Genomic DNA, 19,893 nt, shown 5'->3' on the forward strand with positions numbered 1-19,893 from the left:
CCTGGCTCTTGAAACAGAGACAATAGACTTTGGGAAATATACGCAGAAAGAAAAAGCCATTTTGGCATCCATCACCTAGGGGACAAAGGTAGGGAGAAGCACCCTTTGAGCTCATAAAAAGTGGACCCTTTTGCCCCAAAAATGAAGAGTAACTGGAACTGATTATAGATGAGAAACCTGCTTAGACAAAGCCTGTAACTTGCTGAAGTTGTTTTAGTCACTAGAAAGTGTGTTGTGTGGTTTTACCGATAAACATGTGTCTCCTGTTCTTAATTATTATTATTAACAAAGAACAAATATTTAAGTAAACGTATGCTTATTTTATTACAAAATCTTCTCATTGCTCTGGTATTAAACTGAAGGGTGAATTCCTCAGCTGAGCTAACAGGCTGGTGAGTGCTCCATCTCTTTTGAAACAAGGAACTTAATGTCTCTGAGCATCCAGGGAGAGGCCTGGGCACTGTAGAAAGACATATCTGGGGAACGCAGGAATTGAGGCTCACTGACTGTTACCTGCAAGGCCAGGTTGGGACTGGCAGAGGCCTGAGGAGTTTGCTGGCAAGACAGACATGCTCATGGTTAGGATGCTGACACACAACTTAACAACACCAACGCTCATTCTTGCTGAAGAAGAGTGGTAACACCGTTCTGGGTGACCTGAACGAGACATCACATATAGACTTTGGATATATAGATAAAAAACTAATGTCACTCTATTTTGGTATGAAAAACAGAAGATACTGACAAACATTAGTTATAAGGAATTAGCTAGTGCTGCAGTCCCCATCTCCCCCAAGTATTCCTGTTCAAAATTATGCCTGTTTTGGGAACTGAACGAATAGCACACAAGGAATTAACTATAGCTTCCTGAAAACCTTCTTGTCATCCAAAATGCCTTTGTTTTGTGAACTTTAAAATATATTAGTTCCAAAGATTTACTTCCAGGAGCTTGGTAATTTGCTAAGATCAGTTCTGTAACATTGCTAGTGAATGACTGCTCCCAAGCCACTGTTCAATCATTTATTTGTTTCACCTTTAAAACCGTTTATCTTAGTATCTTAACTTTTAGCCCTCTCATGAGAAACCACATTCATTAAGGATTATTTTATTCCTTACAGTCAGATAAACTTTTAAATAAATGGTTGAAGTTTGTTCCCATGCTGTAAATACTAGAGGGAGCATTTAAATATACCAGCTTTGAACTTTCACAGTCTCAAACAAAAATCCTGTTCCCCTGCTTCTGACTTAATTTTGCAAATGTTAAACCTACCTTTTCTCAATAGCCACACAAATGCCAGCCACGTGAACTTTAGAAATGGGTAGCTCAAAACGTTAGAGGACCACTAAGCTTCATATTTTCTCAAAACAAAGAGGTGAACAGATTTTAGTATTTTTAGCTTGATAGAGGGGAAGATTTTCCTACAGCAATGGCTCTTAACCAAAATACAAATATTTAATGTTACTCTATCTGGAAATAATGTTGGAGAAAAAATAAATATGGAAAAATATATTTTAAAAAGTGTTCTTATAGATCACAGAGTGAAAAAGTACCTTTTAACAACATCTTCACCATTCCAACATGCTAGCCCATCAGCAGCTGCTAACTCATTGATACACAGCTGATCAGCCAGGCCTCCATAGAATGTCTTGTACAGTCGTAGACTTTTCATAAATTCTCTACCAAAAAACAAACAAACACAGGTAAAATAATTAGCAATCAATTAATAATCATGAGCAATCGAACTGCTACATATTGTAACAAGAAATCGAAGAATGTGCCACTTTTTGTCACTCCGTCTATTGGCTCTCATTTATTAATCAATTCGTCAACATACTTTCTCGATATATTAGATGCCTTGAAAGAAAAACTTCTCAGTCAGTGAAAGTCAAACCAAATCACAGACTGCTGCTCTGGGAGGCACCACTACCTGTGTAACAATAAGCTAACATTTCCAAAAATGCATTTAAAGGTAGGCTCCTAACTCCAATACTTAGCCACCTACACAAGTGGCCTGATTTTCAGAAGTGCTGAATATCCAGTACCTCCTTAATGACTTTAAACTATTATACAAAGACTATCTATTGGTTATGGCTTATGGGGCAGATGAAGTTTTGGGTAAGACACGTTTAGGGTGGAGATGGTATTTTTTTGGCTGTTTAAATTACTGTTTGAATAATTTATTTCAATTTTTGTGGCATGTTCTGCTGTTGGAGGATTATTTTATGTATTTATTTTAAATAATTGTCAAGATGCCTAAAACTGGAGACACATTTGGGGAAGAGATAACTCAGTGATTTGAGCATTGGCCTGCTAAACCCAGGGTTGTGAGTTCAATCCTTGAAGGGGCCACCTAGGGATCTGTGGCAAAAATCAGTACTTGGTCCTGCTAGTGAAGGCAGGTGGCTGGACTCAATGACCTTTCAAGGTCCCTTCCAGTTCTCAGAGATAGGTATATCTCCAAGTATTAGTGGGGGGAGGAATAACCCAGGGTTGTGAGTTCAATCCTTGAGGGGGCCATTTGGGGAACTGGAATGAAAATCTGGGGATTGGTCCTGCTTTGAGCAGGGGGGTGGACTAGATGGCCTTCTGAGGTCCCTTTCAACCCTAATATTCTATGATTCTGTACTGAAATTAAAAAAAACCATTAAGTTACTGGACTTAATTGGTAACTGGACTATGATATTCATTTTTATAAACTATTTGCTAGTGTAATGAAAATCTCCCAATGGAAGACCCAGACCTGCTGTGAAACTATAAATATAGTATTTATTATGATTCAACATTTCATAATATCTACGACCTACAGATACGTAGAAAGTCATCAGTGCAATACTCAATGCCCTGCAAACCAACAAGCATCACTCTGTTAACTTCTACACAGTGGCTGGAGACCGACAAAATTATGCTACAAATGTATGTTTGAACAAGATGATGCTTAAAAAGAGTATGAAGAATAAGTACTATCCATTTGAAATTAAAACAAATAAAAGTTTATATATAGTCAGTCATTTAAAAATCAATGTTTTTATCTAGAGACACAAGGTGGACGAGGTACACCTCTACACCGATATAACACGGTTCTTGGGAGCCAAAAATCCCTACTGCGTTATAGGTGAAATCCCATTATATCAGGGTAGCGGCAGCAGAGCTCCAGCGGTGATTTAAAGATCCCGAGGCTCCGGCCGTGGGGAACCTCGGGCCCTTTAAATCGACACCCGAGCCCTGCTGCTGGAGCCCTGGGGTAGCAGCAGCATGGCTTCAGAGGTGATTTTAAAAGTTCCAGGCTCTGGCCTCTGCGGGGATCCAGGGCCCTTTAAATCAATGGCCGAGCCCCACTGCTGCAGCTCCGGGGTAGCAGCGGCAGGGCTCCAGCGGTGATTTATAGGGCCTGGGGCTCCCCGCAGCAGCCAGAGCTCTGGGACCTTTAAAATGCTGCCTGAGCCCCGCTGCTGGAGCCCCAGCATTATAACCAGTGGGGTTACTGCACTATATGCGAACCTGTGTTATATCAGGTCGCGTTATTATCGGGATAGAGGTGTAATATCTTTTATTGAACCAACTTCTGCTGGTGAAAGAGACAAACTTTCAAGCTACACAGAGCTCTTCTTCAGGTCTGCGAAAGGTACTCAGAGGGCTTGTCTACATCACAAAGTTGCAGCGCTGGTGAGGGGGTTACAGCGCTGCAACTTAGGAGGTGTACACATCTGCAGGGCATCACCAGCGCTGCAACTCCCTGTTTGCAGCGCTGGCCGTACTCCCGTTTTGTCTCGGGTGTAGAGGATCCAGCGCTGGTGATCCAGCACTGGTACTCAAGTGTAGACACTTACCAGCGCTTTTCTTGACCTCCGTGGAATAAGCAGATATCCCAGCATACCTGAGGAAGCCTCTGGTAATCAAGCTGGTCTCCTTCCCTGCGGTTTGCTCTTGCGTTCCCCGAACCCCCGAGCAAGCAGGTCTCCTTCCCTGCGGTTTGCAGGGGGGTTCGGGGAACGCGAGAGCAAACCGCGGGGAAGCTGGTCTCCTTCCCCGGTTTGCTCTCGCGTTCCCCGAACCCCCGTGCAAGCAGGTCTCCTTCCCTGCGGTTTGCTCTCGCCTTCCCCGAACCCCCGTGCAAGCAGGTCTCCTTCCCTGCGGTTTGCTGGGGGGGTCGGGGAACGCGAGAGCAAACCGCGGGGAAGCTGGTCTCCTTCCCCGGTTTGCTCTCGCGTTCCCCGAAACCCCGTGCAAGCAGGTCTCCTTCCCTGCGGTTTGCTCTCGCGTTCCCCGAATCACCGTGCAAGCAGGTCTCCTTCCCTGCGGTTTGCAGGGGGGTTCGGGGAACGCGAGAGCAAACCGCGGGGAAGCTGGTCTCCTTCCCCGGTTTGCTCTCGCGTTCCCCGAACCCCCGTGCAAGCAGGTCTCCTTCCCTGCGGTTTGCTCTCGCGTTCCCCGAACCCCCATGCAAGCAGGTCTCCTTCCCTGCGGTTTGCAGGGGGGTTCGGGGAACGCGAGAGCAAACCGCGGGGAAGCTGGTCTCCTTCCCCGGTTTGCTCCCGCGTTCCCCGTACCCCCCTTGAAGCCGCACAACAGCGCTGCAGTGTGGCCACATCTAACACCACTTGCAGCGCTGGTTGCTGTAAGTGTGGCCACTCTGCAGCGCTGGCCCTATACAGCTGTACTAATACAGCTGTAACAACCAGCGCAGCAAAATTGTAGATGTAGACATGGCCTTAGTGTCACAAAGAGGAACAGATTGTTTAGCATAAAGTAGTTAACACATATTCTAAGGGACTATTCAAGGTGAAGTGGCCTGCTAATACCTCAGCAGTCATAGGACAAAAAAAGGGGGTTAGTGGGTTCAGACTGGTTGTAAGCCATAATACAGTATCTTTATTAAAAGTCTGGTAATTTTACGTGTGCGATCAATGTTGGGGCACTGCCAAGGACAGTCAGTATTCCAAGCAGTTCAGCTTATAACTGCTGAGTTGCTAGGTTGAGGTTAGGTAAAGGTCACTCCAAAACTGTAGGGAAGTATCAGTCAGGCATACGCAGTCCAAAAACATGTGAGGGACACCATAGATTTAGCAGATACGATTGGTCTATAAGTACGGACCAATCAGAGGTGCTCTGAAGGTGATTGGAGGATAAATATGCTAATGCTAGGATTGAAAATAAGCCAATCAGAACAGGCCAAAAGCTCTATATAAGGCAGAGAGTAGGCAGGCGAAAGTTAGTCAAAATAAGAGCAGGAGAAGAAAATGACACAGAAGAGATCAGAAAAAACCTAAAAGAGCAAAGAAATCAGAAGAAGCAGTAGAGGCAACTACAGAGTGACAGCAATAGCCATGGAATGCAGGGACAGAACAGAAAAGGATCCTTAAGACATAGCACATGGAAGACGACTATGGAGCGCAAACATGCCTGTCATAGTATAGTATATAGAATAGAAATATGGTTAAAGAATGTGTATGCTTCGAATAATAAAGATGAGTGTCTGTGGTGGGTATGTTCATGTTACTTATGTATAAAGCTTAGAGTTTATTAAGATTGCTGTCTGTGTCCTACATATGACTGATCAACATGTGCAGAACATAATCACTTGAGCCTTTCCAACTGTATGACATTACAGTCTTTGGTATTTAACTTGTATACCTGTGCTAACGGATTTATGATGATGTTTTAACTCAGGTTTAGATTAACTGTACTAGGGAAGATTAGTTACACTAAATAAAGAAAACACTTTGTTTTGGAAAATAACTGCCTAGGTGTCAATTTTGAGTGGAGGGCTGTATCTATTTTCTCCCCAGGGAGAACAGATCTAGTTTGTTCTGAAAGATTTCCTGAAAGGCATAGAGAAATCTTTGGCAAACCTTGGCAATTTCATTGGAGTGGGCACCCTCCTTTCACCTTGCAGAAAGAGAAAATATAGGTTAACATTTGGGGAATCCAGAAGCAAGCAACAGAAGGGCTATTCTGGGACCCTGGGTCTATTCTTCGGGTAACAATAGCAAAAACAACAGAGTCCTTGTGGCACCTTAGACCCTAACAAATTTATTTGGGCATAAGTTCCATGGGCTGAAGCCCACTTCATCAGATCTATGAAGTGAAAAATACAGTAAGCAGAATATATATTATAGCACATGAAAAGATGGGAGTTGCCTTACCAAGAGGGGGGGAGGAGTCAGTGCTAATGAGCCAGTTCAATTAGTGGCCTCAACTGTCTCAACAGTTGACAAGAAAGGGTGAATACCAAGGTAGAGAAAATTACTTTCGTAGTGCTAACGAGGCCAATGGAGTTAAGTGGCCCATTTCCAACAGTTGACAAGAAGGTGTAAGTATCAGCAGAGGGAAAATTACTTTTTGAGTGACCCATCCACTCCCAGTCTTTATTCAGGCCTAATTTGATGGTGTCCAGTTTGGAAATTAATCCCAGTTCTAAAGTTTCTCATTGAAGTCTGTTTTTGAAGTTTTTTTGCTGAAGAATTGCCACATTTAAGTCTGCAATTGAGTGTCCAGGGACTCTAACCTGAAGCAAATACTCATCAGCAAATACACACCACACAAGAATAACACTAATGCAGGAACCAATCCCTACAACAAACCCCGTTGCCAACTCTGTCCACGTATCTATTCAAGGGACACTATCATAGGACCTAACCACACCCGCCACACCATCATGGGCTTGTTCACCTGCACATCTGCCAATGTGATATATGCCATCATATACCTGCAATGCCCCTCTGCCATGTACATTGGCCAAACCAGACAGTCTCTACACAAAAGAATAAATGGGCACAAATCAGACTTCAAGAATTGTAACTTTCAAAAACCAGTTGGAGAACACTTCAACTTCTGTGGAGACTCAATAACTGAAAAAACATGCCCCTGATGGCAGGAAGTTTCAGCACTGTAAAGTGCCAATGTAGACAGTGCACCAGCACTGGTAGCTACGCTCATTGTTCTGAACTCAGCTGCCCTGGAGATATGCACCCCTCTCCTTTCACAGCTCCGTTTTTGACAGTCCTTGTATGCTGTGGTGATCTTCTTTGGGACACAAAGCAACCCATTAATGTGGAATGCTTGTGCTGTTGAACACAGAGGCAGGTGTGTGTTTGTGTGTGTATTTGTGTGGAGAGAGAGAGACAGACAGATTGCTGTGCAGAGAGCTGGGGAGGGAGACAGGCTGATGTCAGGGTTTCCCCCGCACCCTGCCTCAGGACTGGTTGCTTCCTGCTACTGTCTGAACTTACAAGACAGCATGCTGACATACTCTCTGTCCCCCAAAACACAGTGAGTCTCCCCATACACAGACAAACTCCCTGTCATACACTCTGCCCCGCCCCACCCCCACACTTCAGTTGAAAAGCAGTTGGCAATGGAACAATGGGATTGGGAAACCTGTATCATGTGACGCTGTGCCTTCCCCAAGAGGCAGTGCAAACCCTTCCCAAAGCACCTTGCGTCCAGTTGCACAGTGGGATAGCTACCACAATGCACTGCTCTCTTAACTGTTGCAAGAGCTGCTAATGTGGATGAGCTCCACCGTCACAAGGAGCACAGTGTGGACACGCAACAGAGGTTTAATTCCATCGCTTTAATAAAAGTGGTATAACTTTGTGCAAAAACTTGCCGGTGTAGACTCAAGGGAGTCACCCGCCCTTCCTTTGATCACTTTGGAACTGTGATGAGGAATGCTCACCTGAGTCTGCAGGTGGGGTGGCAAAGCTAAGAGGGAAGAAAGGACATGATAAAAAGGAGAGACATTTGCCATGCTCTCTCTCTCTCTTCCACCAACATCTTCAGACACCACACCAAGCGACTGAACTGCTGATCAAAGGGGAGAGCCTGGCTGAAGAGCACCCAGTCAGCCTGTGGTGAGAAGCATCTAAGTTTGTAAGGGCATTGAAAGTGTTAAGATCAGCTTAGAATGCATTTTGCTTTTATTTCATTTGACCAAATCTGATTTGTTATGCTTTGACTTATAATCACCTAAAATCTATCTTTATAGTTGATAAATCTGTTTGTTTATTCTACCTGAAGCAGTGTGTTTGGTTTGAAGCATGTCAGAGGCTCCCCTTGGGATAATGAGCCTGATACATATCAATTTCTTTGTTAAATTGACAAACATATAAGCTTGCAGCATCCAGAGGGCATTACTGGACAGTGCAAGATGGAGGTTCCCAGGCTTGTGTCTGGAACTGGAGATATTGGCTAGTGTCATTTGGTTGCAAGTAGCTGGGAGCAGCTTACATGCCAGAGGCTGTGCGTGAACAGCCCGGGCGTGGGGGTTCTCATAGCAGTGCAGGTCAAGGACTGGAGTGACCTAGCATATCACCGGTCCAGATAACACCAAAAGGGAACATCACTGTACGCATGCCAATATTAAGAATATTTAAGAACAGAGCACATGCTTGTGAGAACTGGTTGGAAGCAGCAAGGACCATATGGCTCCTCTTCATCTTATGTAACAGTTTAGTTCTAATAAAAGATTACTCCTTAGACTCCAGACACTGTCTCCTTCTTATGAACTCACAAGACAACACAGCCAGTAGTAGGGGTTGTCCATCTACCCACTGCTACATTTACAGACTATAAGCTCTTTAGGGGAGGAGCTGTGGGGGTTGGTGTGTGTTTGTGTAAAACGATGCACAATGGGGCTCCTCCTATGATACTCTGATATCCTAACTGGCCTGTAGGTGCTACTGCAATACTATTGCTACTCTTTGTGGAGGAAGAGGAGTAATAATTTTGCACCAGTCATAATTAAGGGTCAAATCCTGAAGTCTCTACTTTATTTTAACTTATTGTTACATAGGCATAAGCCCAATACTCATAAATAGGACTTTAGCCTGAATAAGGACTTCCAGATTTAGCCCTAGATGCTCAGTAATTGCATTTAGCACACTAGAAAGGAGAGTATATGAGAACAAACCCATTCACTCTCCTATTTCTGATCAATTCAGCACTAGCCTCATCATACAAATAGGCTACTGATAAAAGGGACAATCACTTTTTTGACACATTTGGTAATCTACATTGCTATGCCAATTAACTATATTATGCAGGCTCTCTCACTCACTCTCTCTCACACACACACCCCATTGATGTTTTAGCAACACTGTCAATTCTTCTAAATGCTTTAAACCACAGTAAATGTCCCTGCTCATTCATCCATTATGTCAGTAAACAAAAATCTAGGTCTTCTAAAATGACTATATTTTAAAAATGTAGTAAAGCATGTAGTACCATTGAAATGTAAAGCTGCATTCCTTTCAATCTCTTATTCTCTACTAATGCATTTCATTGTACTGAATACAATCTATTCTGTTGTAAAATTAATGGCTTACTTTCTTCTTTCTTTCTGGCTGTAAAACTAATGTCTTACTTTCTTCTGTTGGCCAGTGTTTCTTCATTGTCTCTTGCAGACATCTTCATCCCTTGATTATCTTTATTCTGATCAGAATAACCTGGGGACAATGTCGGCTTTCTCACAGGATGACCACATATCTTGTTTACCTACAGATAAGAAAGGCATATGGGGAAAAAAATAAATAAATAATGCCACCAGTTTAGAATAGTACAATACCCTACCTCTTAGGCCACGTCCAGATTAGGGTATTAAAATCGATTTTAGATACGCAACTTCAGCTACGTGAATAACGTAGCTGAAGTCGAATTTCTAAAATCGAGGTACTCACCCGTCCAGACGGCGCGGCATCAATGTCCGTGGCTCTCCGTGTCAATTCCGGAACTCCGTTCGGGTTGATGGAGTTCCGGAATCGATGTAAGCGCGCTCGGGGATCGATACATCGCGTCCAGACTAGACGCGATATATCGATCCCCGAGCAATCGATTTTAACCCGCCGATGCCGCGGGGTAGTCTGGACGTGGGCTTTGTTTAACTTTGATTTTAGCTCTGATTTTATTAAGGGTATGGCTACACTTGAAACGCTTTGAAGTGTGAGTATGGTCGGAGCGCCAGCGCTGGGAGAGAGCTCTCCCAGCGCTGCACATAAACCACATCCTCTATGGGTGTAGCTTACAGCGCTGGGAGCCGCGCTCCCAGCGCTGCGGCACTGTTTACACTGAGGCTTTACAGCGCTGTATCTTGCAGGGCTCAGGGGGTTTTTTTTTCACACCCCTGAGTGCAAAAGTTGCAGCGCTGTAAAGCGCCAGTATAGCTATGGCCTAAGAATGACGGCCAGACTCCATGGCCCTACTAGGAAGGTTGGCCAGAGTTGCAACTAGTATGAGACTGGTCAAATCTACTATCCATATTTCATGTACCCAATTCAGCAAACAAGGTTGTTGGCTGCTTCCACTATAAATACAAATGGTGAGACACAAAGAAGGAATGAGATACCAGAGTGTCCTCAAGAAGGCAGGACTCACGAATATGTATTTAATTAACTGCAGTTTTCCGGAGAGACATTCATATCTGGGAGTTTCAGTGTTATACAGATAGTTAAAGTAATTAAGGAACCCGCTGAATGCTGGAGACAGCAACTTAATCTTATTTTTCCATTATGTACATCAAGTAAAAATTTGGAATGTGTACAAACTTTGTGATTCCTTTATGATTGGATCAATGTAGAATGTTCAGAGCAGTTACTGTATCACATTCTGAACAGCCACCATAATTGAGACATGCAAAATGTAAGTTTAATTACATCTATTTCAAATAATAAATTCTATTAACACCAAGAAACTTATATATCTGTCTCTGACATAAACAGATATAAATACATATGCTGTGATAACTGCTTATCATACTGGCCAATATTGTCTCATTGTCCTCGACTCTTTATCTTTATCGACCTGTTGCCTCTTGTCTTACAGTTAGACTGTAAATTTCTTGTGGGTAAAGACCAGCTTTTTTTGTTTGCTTGTTCTGTGTTTGTACACTGCCTGGCACAATGGGTCCTTGATAGCTCCTAGGTGCTATAGCAGTGCAAATAATATGAACTCACATTTTCATTTAGTAATATTTGGCACTATGTTATAACTTTTGTATGAAAGAGGCTATCGGTTCACCATTATATCTCATTATTCCTATTAATCACTGAGGTACAAATCATGGCAATATATATATATTAAATAGGAGATGCTCCATTCTAAGGGTCACAGTCTGCGCAAGATGTTAATTGGATCACGGTCCTGTACCTTGTGTGCACCAATGTATTACTGAAAGACTAATATCAGATGTGAATTATTTTAGAAATATATTTCCTATGAACACTCATAAGAGAGGGAAGGAAAGGAAGGGGACAGGAAGCCCAGCTTCTCAGGATTCAACCTCCAAAGCTAGGACACCAGCCAATGGGAGCTGCAGAGCCGGTGCTGGGAACAGGGGCAGCACACGGAGCTTCCCTGATTGCCCCTCCACCTAGCGGTCACAGGGACATGTCAGCCGCTTCCAGAAGCTGCACAGAGCCAGAGCAAGCAGGGAGCCTGCCTTAGCCCTGCTACGTCACCAACCAGTCTTTTAATGGCCCAGTCAGCAGTGTAGTCAGCAGTATAACTTTGGTCAGCAACCCTAGTCTTGCTACCAGAGTCTGTCTATAAAGTTAACTCTTCTTATTTGCTTGTTATCTGAGAAACTCAGACTTGCATACTCGTATCATGCAGTCCACTGCATCCACTCTGTCTTTTTTAAATGTTCACTGGTGGCTGTCATTTTTGAACCATTAATTTTACATGTGCGCTGAATCTAGTACTGCCTTTCCTCACTAGCTCATTCCTTGTTGTCACTCTGTTGCTTCATTAAACTGTTGTGCACATGAAAAATTCATGCCTCCAGCGGCCTATTTTGCATATAAGTAATATGATTTTAAGACCAAAAGGCCTGCATTCCATTTTCCTTAAACATATCCTGGCAGGCTAGGTACTATGGGGAGGAGGGTTTGGTGGCGGGGGGGAGGGGAAGGAATATTTTCCCCCTTCCAAAACAATCTCCCAGGGGCCCCAAATTATCATCAGAAAGTCCAAACTATGTACAAAGTTATACTGTTTTAAGCAGTGGAACAGCAGGAGATTGGAGAGTCTTCATCCTCTATATAAAGTTATACAACATAGCAAAATACTGACACGATAGTTACATTTTAACTTTTTAAAATCTTATAATCCAACATTTTCCAGGAGTATAACTAGCCCCTGGAATGTTGTTTGCTTTTTTTAAATGGCAAGATCCAAAAGCTGCAAAACATCCACTTGTACCCTACTCCAGTAATAGGACTCTAGAACCAACCCTGTACTCTGATATTCGAGAGTGGAAAGTCAGACTTTAGATCTCTGAAAGATCTCTGATGAGTTGGTGATTTACAAATCTGTGGGGGAAGATGTCAAAGAGGGAATGAAATATCTCAGGTATGTGGAAGAAGGAGGGCTAAAATCTTCTAGAGAAATTAAACTAAACAAGATTAAAAAGTGTTTTCATATGTTTGGACTGAATTTGCTTAAACAAATATTGCAGAATATTTAAGGTTGGGGGGAATCTCAAAAGCTGGTAAAATTCCAGTTTTCACAGTTCAGTCAACCCTGTTGTCATATAGTCAGCATGCTGTTATGCACAGTTTGTATGCTGATTGTGTTAATTAAAATATCTTGTAATGACCATGCAGTTAAATTGCAATTATCACCACACAGAAACTTTATGGTAGTTTAATTCTGCTTCATATCATACCATAAAACATCTACAGTTATTTACAATTGATAAAAAACAGAAGCATATCAAATCTTCATATTTACAGTGCTGTGGGAGGGATAATTAGGAATGCAATTCTCCATCAACAATATTAGAAATTAGTCTCTAACCTGTCCTATAATGGAAATGTATCCCATTGTTTAATTTTCCCATGCTAACACATTAGGATTATCAGACTTTAGGATTATCATCAAAATTCTTAAACTTGAACTTTGTCTAAGTATGAACTAGTTTGGATTTAACTTAAAGAATCAAGAAAAAAAGAAGTGGGATTGCCTATTTAAAAGGATGAGAATAAAACTATCATTGTCCTTAAAAATAGGAGATGGGGTAAAATGGAATGGAATAAAATGAACAAGCAAGACCTTTCTGGTGAGTGCTAATCAAGTGGCAAAAGGAATTTCATTGACTGATGGAACTACTTGGTAAGCAAACATAGTAGCTAAGTAAATAAACAAAATTGGAAGATGTCTTGTTGAAGATAGAGCTGTCATATACAGATTCATGTCATATCTGCTTGTATATAGGATTAGGGGAGGATGAGGGCCATTGAAGCCTAGGGAAAGATTCCCTGGGATGAGAGCCAGCAGATGAAACCAAATTCCTGCCTAATGTGGGGTTTCTTGCACCATATTGTGTAGCATCTGGTACAGGCTGCTCTCATAGATGGGATACCTGGCTAGATGAACCATAGCTCTGATCCGCTATGGCAGGCAATTCCTAAATTTCATTTCTACTGATTTGTGTTACTATGTGAGTATTTTACAACCCTTAATATTTACAGAGGCCCATCATCCTTACCTGAGGACGCAAGAAATTATATCAAGTATCAGAGGGTAGCCGTGTTAGTCTGGATCTGTAAAAGCAGCAAAGAATCCTGTGGCACCTTATAGACTAACAGAGGTTTTGGAGCATGAGCTTTCGTGGGTGAATACCCACTTCCTCAGATGCATGTCATCTGAGGAAGTGGGTATTCACCCACGAAAGCTCATGCTCCAAAACCTCTGTTAGTCTATAAGGTGCCACAGGATTCTTTGCTGCTTTTAAGAAATTATATGTAAATTGTAGGAATGATAAGTGACAGTACAAGGTCATTTCAGGCAAAGATGGGAAAAGAACCTAGGCAACTAATATGGCTGAACCAAATCGCATGCACTTTGTCATGGTGCATTTAAGAATAAGTGTCTAATCTATGTGCTTGGTTATATTGTCTGTTACCACTTCTCTAGCCCCTAGACTACACTCTTTGCCAGAAATAGAACCTAAGAATCCTGATACTCAATATTCCACTTACGGTTGTGTAACCCACTAAGAGTTGTCTTCCTCTTGGAGCTTGTCCGCAGAGGATAACAGCCTACTTCTACTAGTAATTACTCCTCTAGTTCCAGGAGAAGAAGGGCTGTGGATGTGAAGCTGTTAGGTTCAAACCCTGCTTTAGCAAGGGAGCAATATTGAGATTCTATAGGCAACCTTTCTTTTGGCACTTCTGAACTTTTGCTTTGTAAGCATATTGGCTTGACTTTGCAAGCTTTTTGTTCTTTTCAACATAGTGTTTTGATATGGACTATATTTATGTAATCTGATATTAAGTTGGTGCTAATTGGGTGACTGGCTACCTTAGAACATTGCCAATAGCCTACAGAGCCTTTCAGCTATACGCCACTAGCTTGAAGAGAGTCCAGCTCCATATAGGGATTAAAAGTTGTTCCTGTGTAATGGATGTTTGGTAGCCTTTAGATGAGATAAGTTTGGTTAGTCTCAGGTCCATCTCCAACATTACAAACTCACCACCACACTTTGCAGTAAAGAAAATAAAAAACAAACAAACAAATACTCATGAACGGTTTGACTACTGAGGTCACTACAGGCTAAAACCAAAGCAAGAAGGGGAACTGGGAAGGGCTGGATGAAATGTGTTTGTTTGTTTAAAAGTTTGTGGTGAACTGAGTTTTAATTTTTAGCATTGCACACGAACTATATTTCCTTTCCATATTCACAATTCTTCCCTGTAAAAATATAAACAAAAAAATTAAAGCAATTATTTCCAGGGCACAATGAACTTTATTCTTCATAGAGTTGCCAAGATGTATACATAATATTTTCAGGTATGGGTAAAAGAGAGAGAGAAGGATAACCAACATAAACGTTCCTTCTATAACAACATCAATAGTGCAATCAGTTTTAGAGAGTAGAAATAGTACTGTATAGCATCTTTCCTCCATTGTCAACCAGTATAAGTTCTTGGCCATTTTTGATCACCTAACTACTGAAAACAAAGATTTCTGATATCAAGATTTACTGCTCTTTTACACTTGCAATAATCTCCAGCTGAGCTAGTATGGGAGTGCAATACTTCCCAGTGTTTGGTTCTAGTTAACTAACTTTTCTCTTCTTACTTAAGCCACAAGAGGGAGCATCAGTATTTAAATAATTCTTGCAACCATTGACCATGCTTTTTACAGTCTGTGGGTTTACAATAAAGTATTTGACATTAAACTTCTGTTTACAAGCCCAGCTCAGAGGGGAAGGGGAAGATGGGGAAGAGAAACAGTGTAAAGAAGAAAGAGAGAGAGACTAACTGACTATGTAGGTGTATGGGTGTGTGAATGAGAGACTTTAACTTTTAAGAAACATTTTCACTGTTTCTGTACTGATTTTTATTAAAAAAGAAAAATTACAAATTCAGAAATAATTACCCACCTTGAATAGTACAAAATGCATTTCAAATAGGCAACTGCTGAATAAATTGATCCAAATTGCTTATAATAGTAGAATATCTAAACTTCAAATGAAGGCATAAAACCACTATGAAATCTTAAAAACCCAAAGAATATTGGAAACCCCAGTAACTAATAATTTACACTATTTTTAAAAATGGTCATATTTGCATGACCCAAAATAAAATTTGCAAGGTATAACACAGATCTGTTTGTGACTCTATACTTAACAGTAACAACAAATACAGTAGGAGAAAAATCAAAGGACAATAACCAAAAAATACCCTGACATAAGACAAATAGCTGTAACCTGAAACAAGAAACAGATGTAAAACAGCGTCCTTTGTAAGGATACAACACGGACACTTCCAGAATCAAATGATGCACATACACATTTGTAGAGATAGCCCAATGAAGAATTCTCCACTGGAGATCACCCATCCTTTTCATAATCCGAGGCTTGTATACAGTTTACCTGGCTGGCTAGCGTCAATCATCAAAAGCTGGCTTCATACCATATCAGGATAATCAACCAGTATTTGAAAATAACAAATCTTTACCACAAGCATACACAATGACTTATGGCCTTAGCTAGTAAAAAGTAAAGAAGACCCACAGAAGGCAAGCAAGCTGCCAGGCTTGTCAACATCCCAAACCACAGCAAGAGCAGCAGGCAAGAAAATAGAAACACGAATATAATCAAGAACGGCTCGCTGAAGATGGTAACTGTCTAGCCTGATGATACTGCCCCTAGGAAGGACTGATTTCACTTTTGATAAAAATTGAGAAACCCAGTGAACAGAATGAAAACCAAGCCAAGACATTTGCTTAGGCCAATATAAAATTATTAAAATCAATTAAATGAATCAGTTTCATTACACCTGTTGCACTAAAGAAAGAGACAAGACTCCTAGAAATAAGACTAGGAATCCTCATAGCAGGGTTATAAACAAAAGGTTCTGTAGGCAGAGCTAAGAACTCCAACCACTTACCCTGTGGACACAGCTTAAAAAAAATCTCCAACCATTAAAAGTTGTTGATAAAAACCAGATAACACTTCAAAATTGAGGCATCCAGGGCCAAACAAATAAAATTCTTGAGCATAAAGGTGAAAATATCACTACATATCAGTCAGGTCAGATGCCTGTAAGAGTTGTACATTGCTGAGCAGACAGTAGCTGTTGTTCCAAATGATTCCTATCCAATCTCTCATTAAGAGTACAATTAAAATCACCCTCCAAAATTAAAACAACACTAGTCAAACAATCTGTTCAAAGAGAATCCAAACTTTAAAAAAAAAAATCCCCATCTTCCCTGCCAGTAAGAGAATAGAATTTTTTTTTTTTTTTTTTCAGAAATAGCTCAAACTGTCAATAAATGGCCTGGAATAACTTCCTGCACAACCACCAAATCAGGATTCACCTTGTCCACAAAAAAAAAACAAAACAGGCAAACACTGCACCTCCAGTGGACCCATGACTCTAAAAAAACCTCACTATCACAGGGTTCAGTCAGTGCCAGGGGCAGCGCCTGCTCTCCACTAGGGATTGGCTCCTTCTAGGTGTGGCATCCTCCTCTGATGGTTTCTCCACCCATCCCTGCAACTCCAGGTGCCCCTTCCAGGCCATCAAAGTCTTTCAGGGGAAACTGTCCCAGGCAATTCACGCTCCACTGCATGGTCTGTGCCACTTCCTTAGTGGCTGGTAGGGAAACCCTGGCCTGCCCTTTATTCCAGGTTCCAGCTCAGGGGTCCTCACTTCAGCACCCACAATCCATGCTATCCCATGCCTTTCTGCTTTTCCCTGAGCCCTTTCTATCTTTCTCGCTCTCCCCTTCTCTAGGTTTGCTAAGCTAAACTCCCTCCTCCCAGGGAGTAACTGTAGGATAATTGCTTCTATAACCCCCAACACACCTCCCTTCTCCCAGGGAGTGACTGCAGAATCCCTCCCAGTAGCTGCTCTCAGCTACTGAGTTTCATACAGGCCCCTCTGTTCCTATCCAGCTGAACCTCATCTAACTAATCCCTGCTCCTTGGTTCCTCCTCTAGGTGCAGCCTAGGGAGTTAACTGGTCCACCTAGCTACCTTAACACCTTCAGACCTCGTGTGGGGTCAGCAAGCCAATCAGTTTGGTTGCCTGCATCTGTGGGGTGAGTCTCTTGCAAAAATGAAATGTCTACCTTTTTCTGTGACAGGCAGGGCCGGCTTTAGGATTTATGGTGCCCTACGCAAGATTATTAAACTGGTGCCCCTGTGCCTGATCTGCTCTTAGCAACACAAACATAAGCTTACAGTATTGGAAAACTTGCCACATTCATGTTATTAAAACCAGTTTAACTTAATTAAGCACACTGTAATGCTGATGGACTAGCACTAAAGAAGCAGCACTATAGAAAAAATTCTGATGACAGAATGATGCAAACTTTTTTTAATTTATCAAAATTTTATTGAAATTTATATGAAGAGGTATTGAAACAAAGATTTGTTTTTAATTAAAAGCAATCTTTCTGGCTTCTTTGGCTGCAAAATCAGTAATAATGTCATCGTATGACAAAGACAAAGTCGTGTCTTGTTTGATTGCAAGAATAGCAAGACCAGTTAAGCATTCCTGACTCATTGTAGAGCGGAGATAGTTTTTAATGAGCTTTAGTTTTGAGAAACTCTGTTCTCCTGATGCTACTGTTAAAGGAATTGTCAGTAGAATACGAGTGGCAATGTACACATTAGGATATATGTCAACAAGTTTGCGGGTATGAATAAACTATACAATGTCCATCACCGATTTTGCATGTGGCAACATTGATGACAGTGTACTCAATTCTTCGTACAGTTCAAGACCATTTAAATCAAAACTATCACCGTGCTTCAGGAGGCTCTCTAGGTTCTTGCACTTTGTCATTAGTTGCTCTTGTTTTCCTATTTCGTTGAATTTAGTTATGTCATACAAAAATCCAAACTGTTCATGGTTTACTTGCAAGGTATTAAACCTTTCATCAACAGCAGATACTGCTTTATCCATCACAACATTAAAAAATTCAACCTCAAATTTCTTTTCTGGATCGTCTATGGGCATGATCTGCTGTACAGATTCTTCACAAAGAAGTGTCCCTGGCCTTTTTAACTCATATTAACTATGTATTTACTTTATGAAAGTTCGAGAAAACATTGTGAAAACGTAAAACATTGGCTGCCCAACTTCTGGGCTGGCAAAAGTTATACTGACTCACAGGGAAAAAAAAAAGCAGGAGAATCTTAGTACAACATATGGTCACTCTATACCGGGGGTCGGGTCGGCAACCTTTCAGAAGTGGTGTGCCAAGTTCACTGTAATTTAAGGTTTCTCATGCCAGTAATACATTTTAATGTTTGTGGAAGGTTTCTCTCTATGTCTATATTATATAAATAAACTATTGTTATTATCTGAGGTCTTGGCCACCGGTCCTGCTCAGGCCACTGCCAGCTGAGTAAATGAAACCCCAAACCAGCAGTGGGCTGGTGGCTGGAACCCTAGACAAGGAACCCAGGCCCTGCTCAGCCCGCTGCTGGTCTGGGGTTCTGACCACCAACTCCTGCCAGCCAGGATCCCAGCCGCCAACCCCCCCTCAGCCCGCTACCAGCCTCGGATTCTGCTCACCCAGGCTGGCAGGAGGCAGAGTGGGGCTGGCGGCTGAGCTCCACAAGGGGCCAGCAGCCGGAACCCTGGAGTAGCAGTAGGCTGAGTGCTGCTGGCACCCCAGACTGGCAGCAGACTGAGCCACTCAACCTCCCACCGGCCCTGCTCAGCCCGCCACCAGCCCACTCAGCCCGCCACCAGCCCACTCAGCCCGCCACCAGCCTACTCAGCCTGCTGCCGGCTGAGTGAATGGAACCCCAGGCTGACAGCAGGTTGAGTGGTTCAGCTGGCCTGCTCAGCCCACTGCCAGCCAGGGGTTCCTGGGGGGTCCCCAGGACAGCAGCAGGTGCTGAGTGGGGCCGATGGCTGGTATCCCAGCTGGCAATAGGGCAGCAGCCAGAACCCCAGAGCAGTGATGGGCTGAGCCGCTCAGCCTGCTGCTGCATACCATCAAAAATCAGCTCACCTGCCACCTTTGACACGTGTGCCGTAGGTTGCCGAACCCTGCTTTATACACTAGTAAGGAGATGAGCATATTACAGTTGTTGGAGGGCTCTTATCAGGAGTAACAGGCTATAGGAAAGTCAGTCAACATTTTTTGTTTCTCTGATGAAAACTGGCCCACTCCCTGCCTCAAACCAAACCTGTCACTAATAATTGTCAACAACTTAATTTTCTGTTTTTGGCTAAGATATTGATTTAAAAAAAAAATATTGAAATTGGATTCAGGATTGTTAGCAAGAATTTTTGGCAAACAAAGTTGTTAAATGACAATCTAAATGGCAACACAGTACTGCTTTCATGCTTGGCTCACCCCCCAGCCCGCTGGTCCAACAGCTGCAGTAGAGGAGGAGATAGGTGGAAAACTGCAGGACCTCAAAA

The 19,893-nt window shown here is 42.3% G+C and overlaps 1 protein-coding gene across 9 annotated transcripts in view; it reads right to left on the reverse strand.

Moving 5' to 3' along the window:
• The window catches only part of GPC5 (glypican 5), a 1,108,951-nt gene that overhangs the window by 828,380 nt on the left and 260,678 nt on the right, over positions 1–19,893 (reverse strand). For all 9 annotated transcript variants that reach the window (XM_050948964.1, XM_050948957.1, XM_050948972.1 and 6 more), the window contains exons 4-5: positions 9,366–9,496; positions 1,552–1,677 (exon numbers count right to left, since the gene is read on the reverse strand). In XM_050948964.1, coding sequence (XP_050804921.1) covers positions 1,552–1,677; positions 9,366–9,496 — 257 coding nt within the window. The remainder of the gene's footprint in view (positions 1–1,551; positions 1,678–9,365; positions 9,497–19,893) is intronic.

The sequence above is a fragment of the Gopherus flavomarginatus genome, chromosome 1, assembly GCF_025201925.1.
Source record: "Gopherus flavomarginatus isolate rGopFla2 chromosome 1, rGopFla2.mat.asm, whole genome shotgun sequence".
NCBI classification, from domain to species: Eukaryota; Metazoa; Chordata; order Testudines; family Testudinidae; genus Gopherus; species Gopherus flavomarginatus.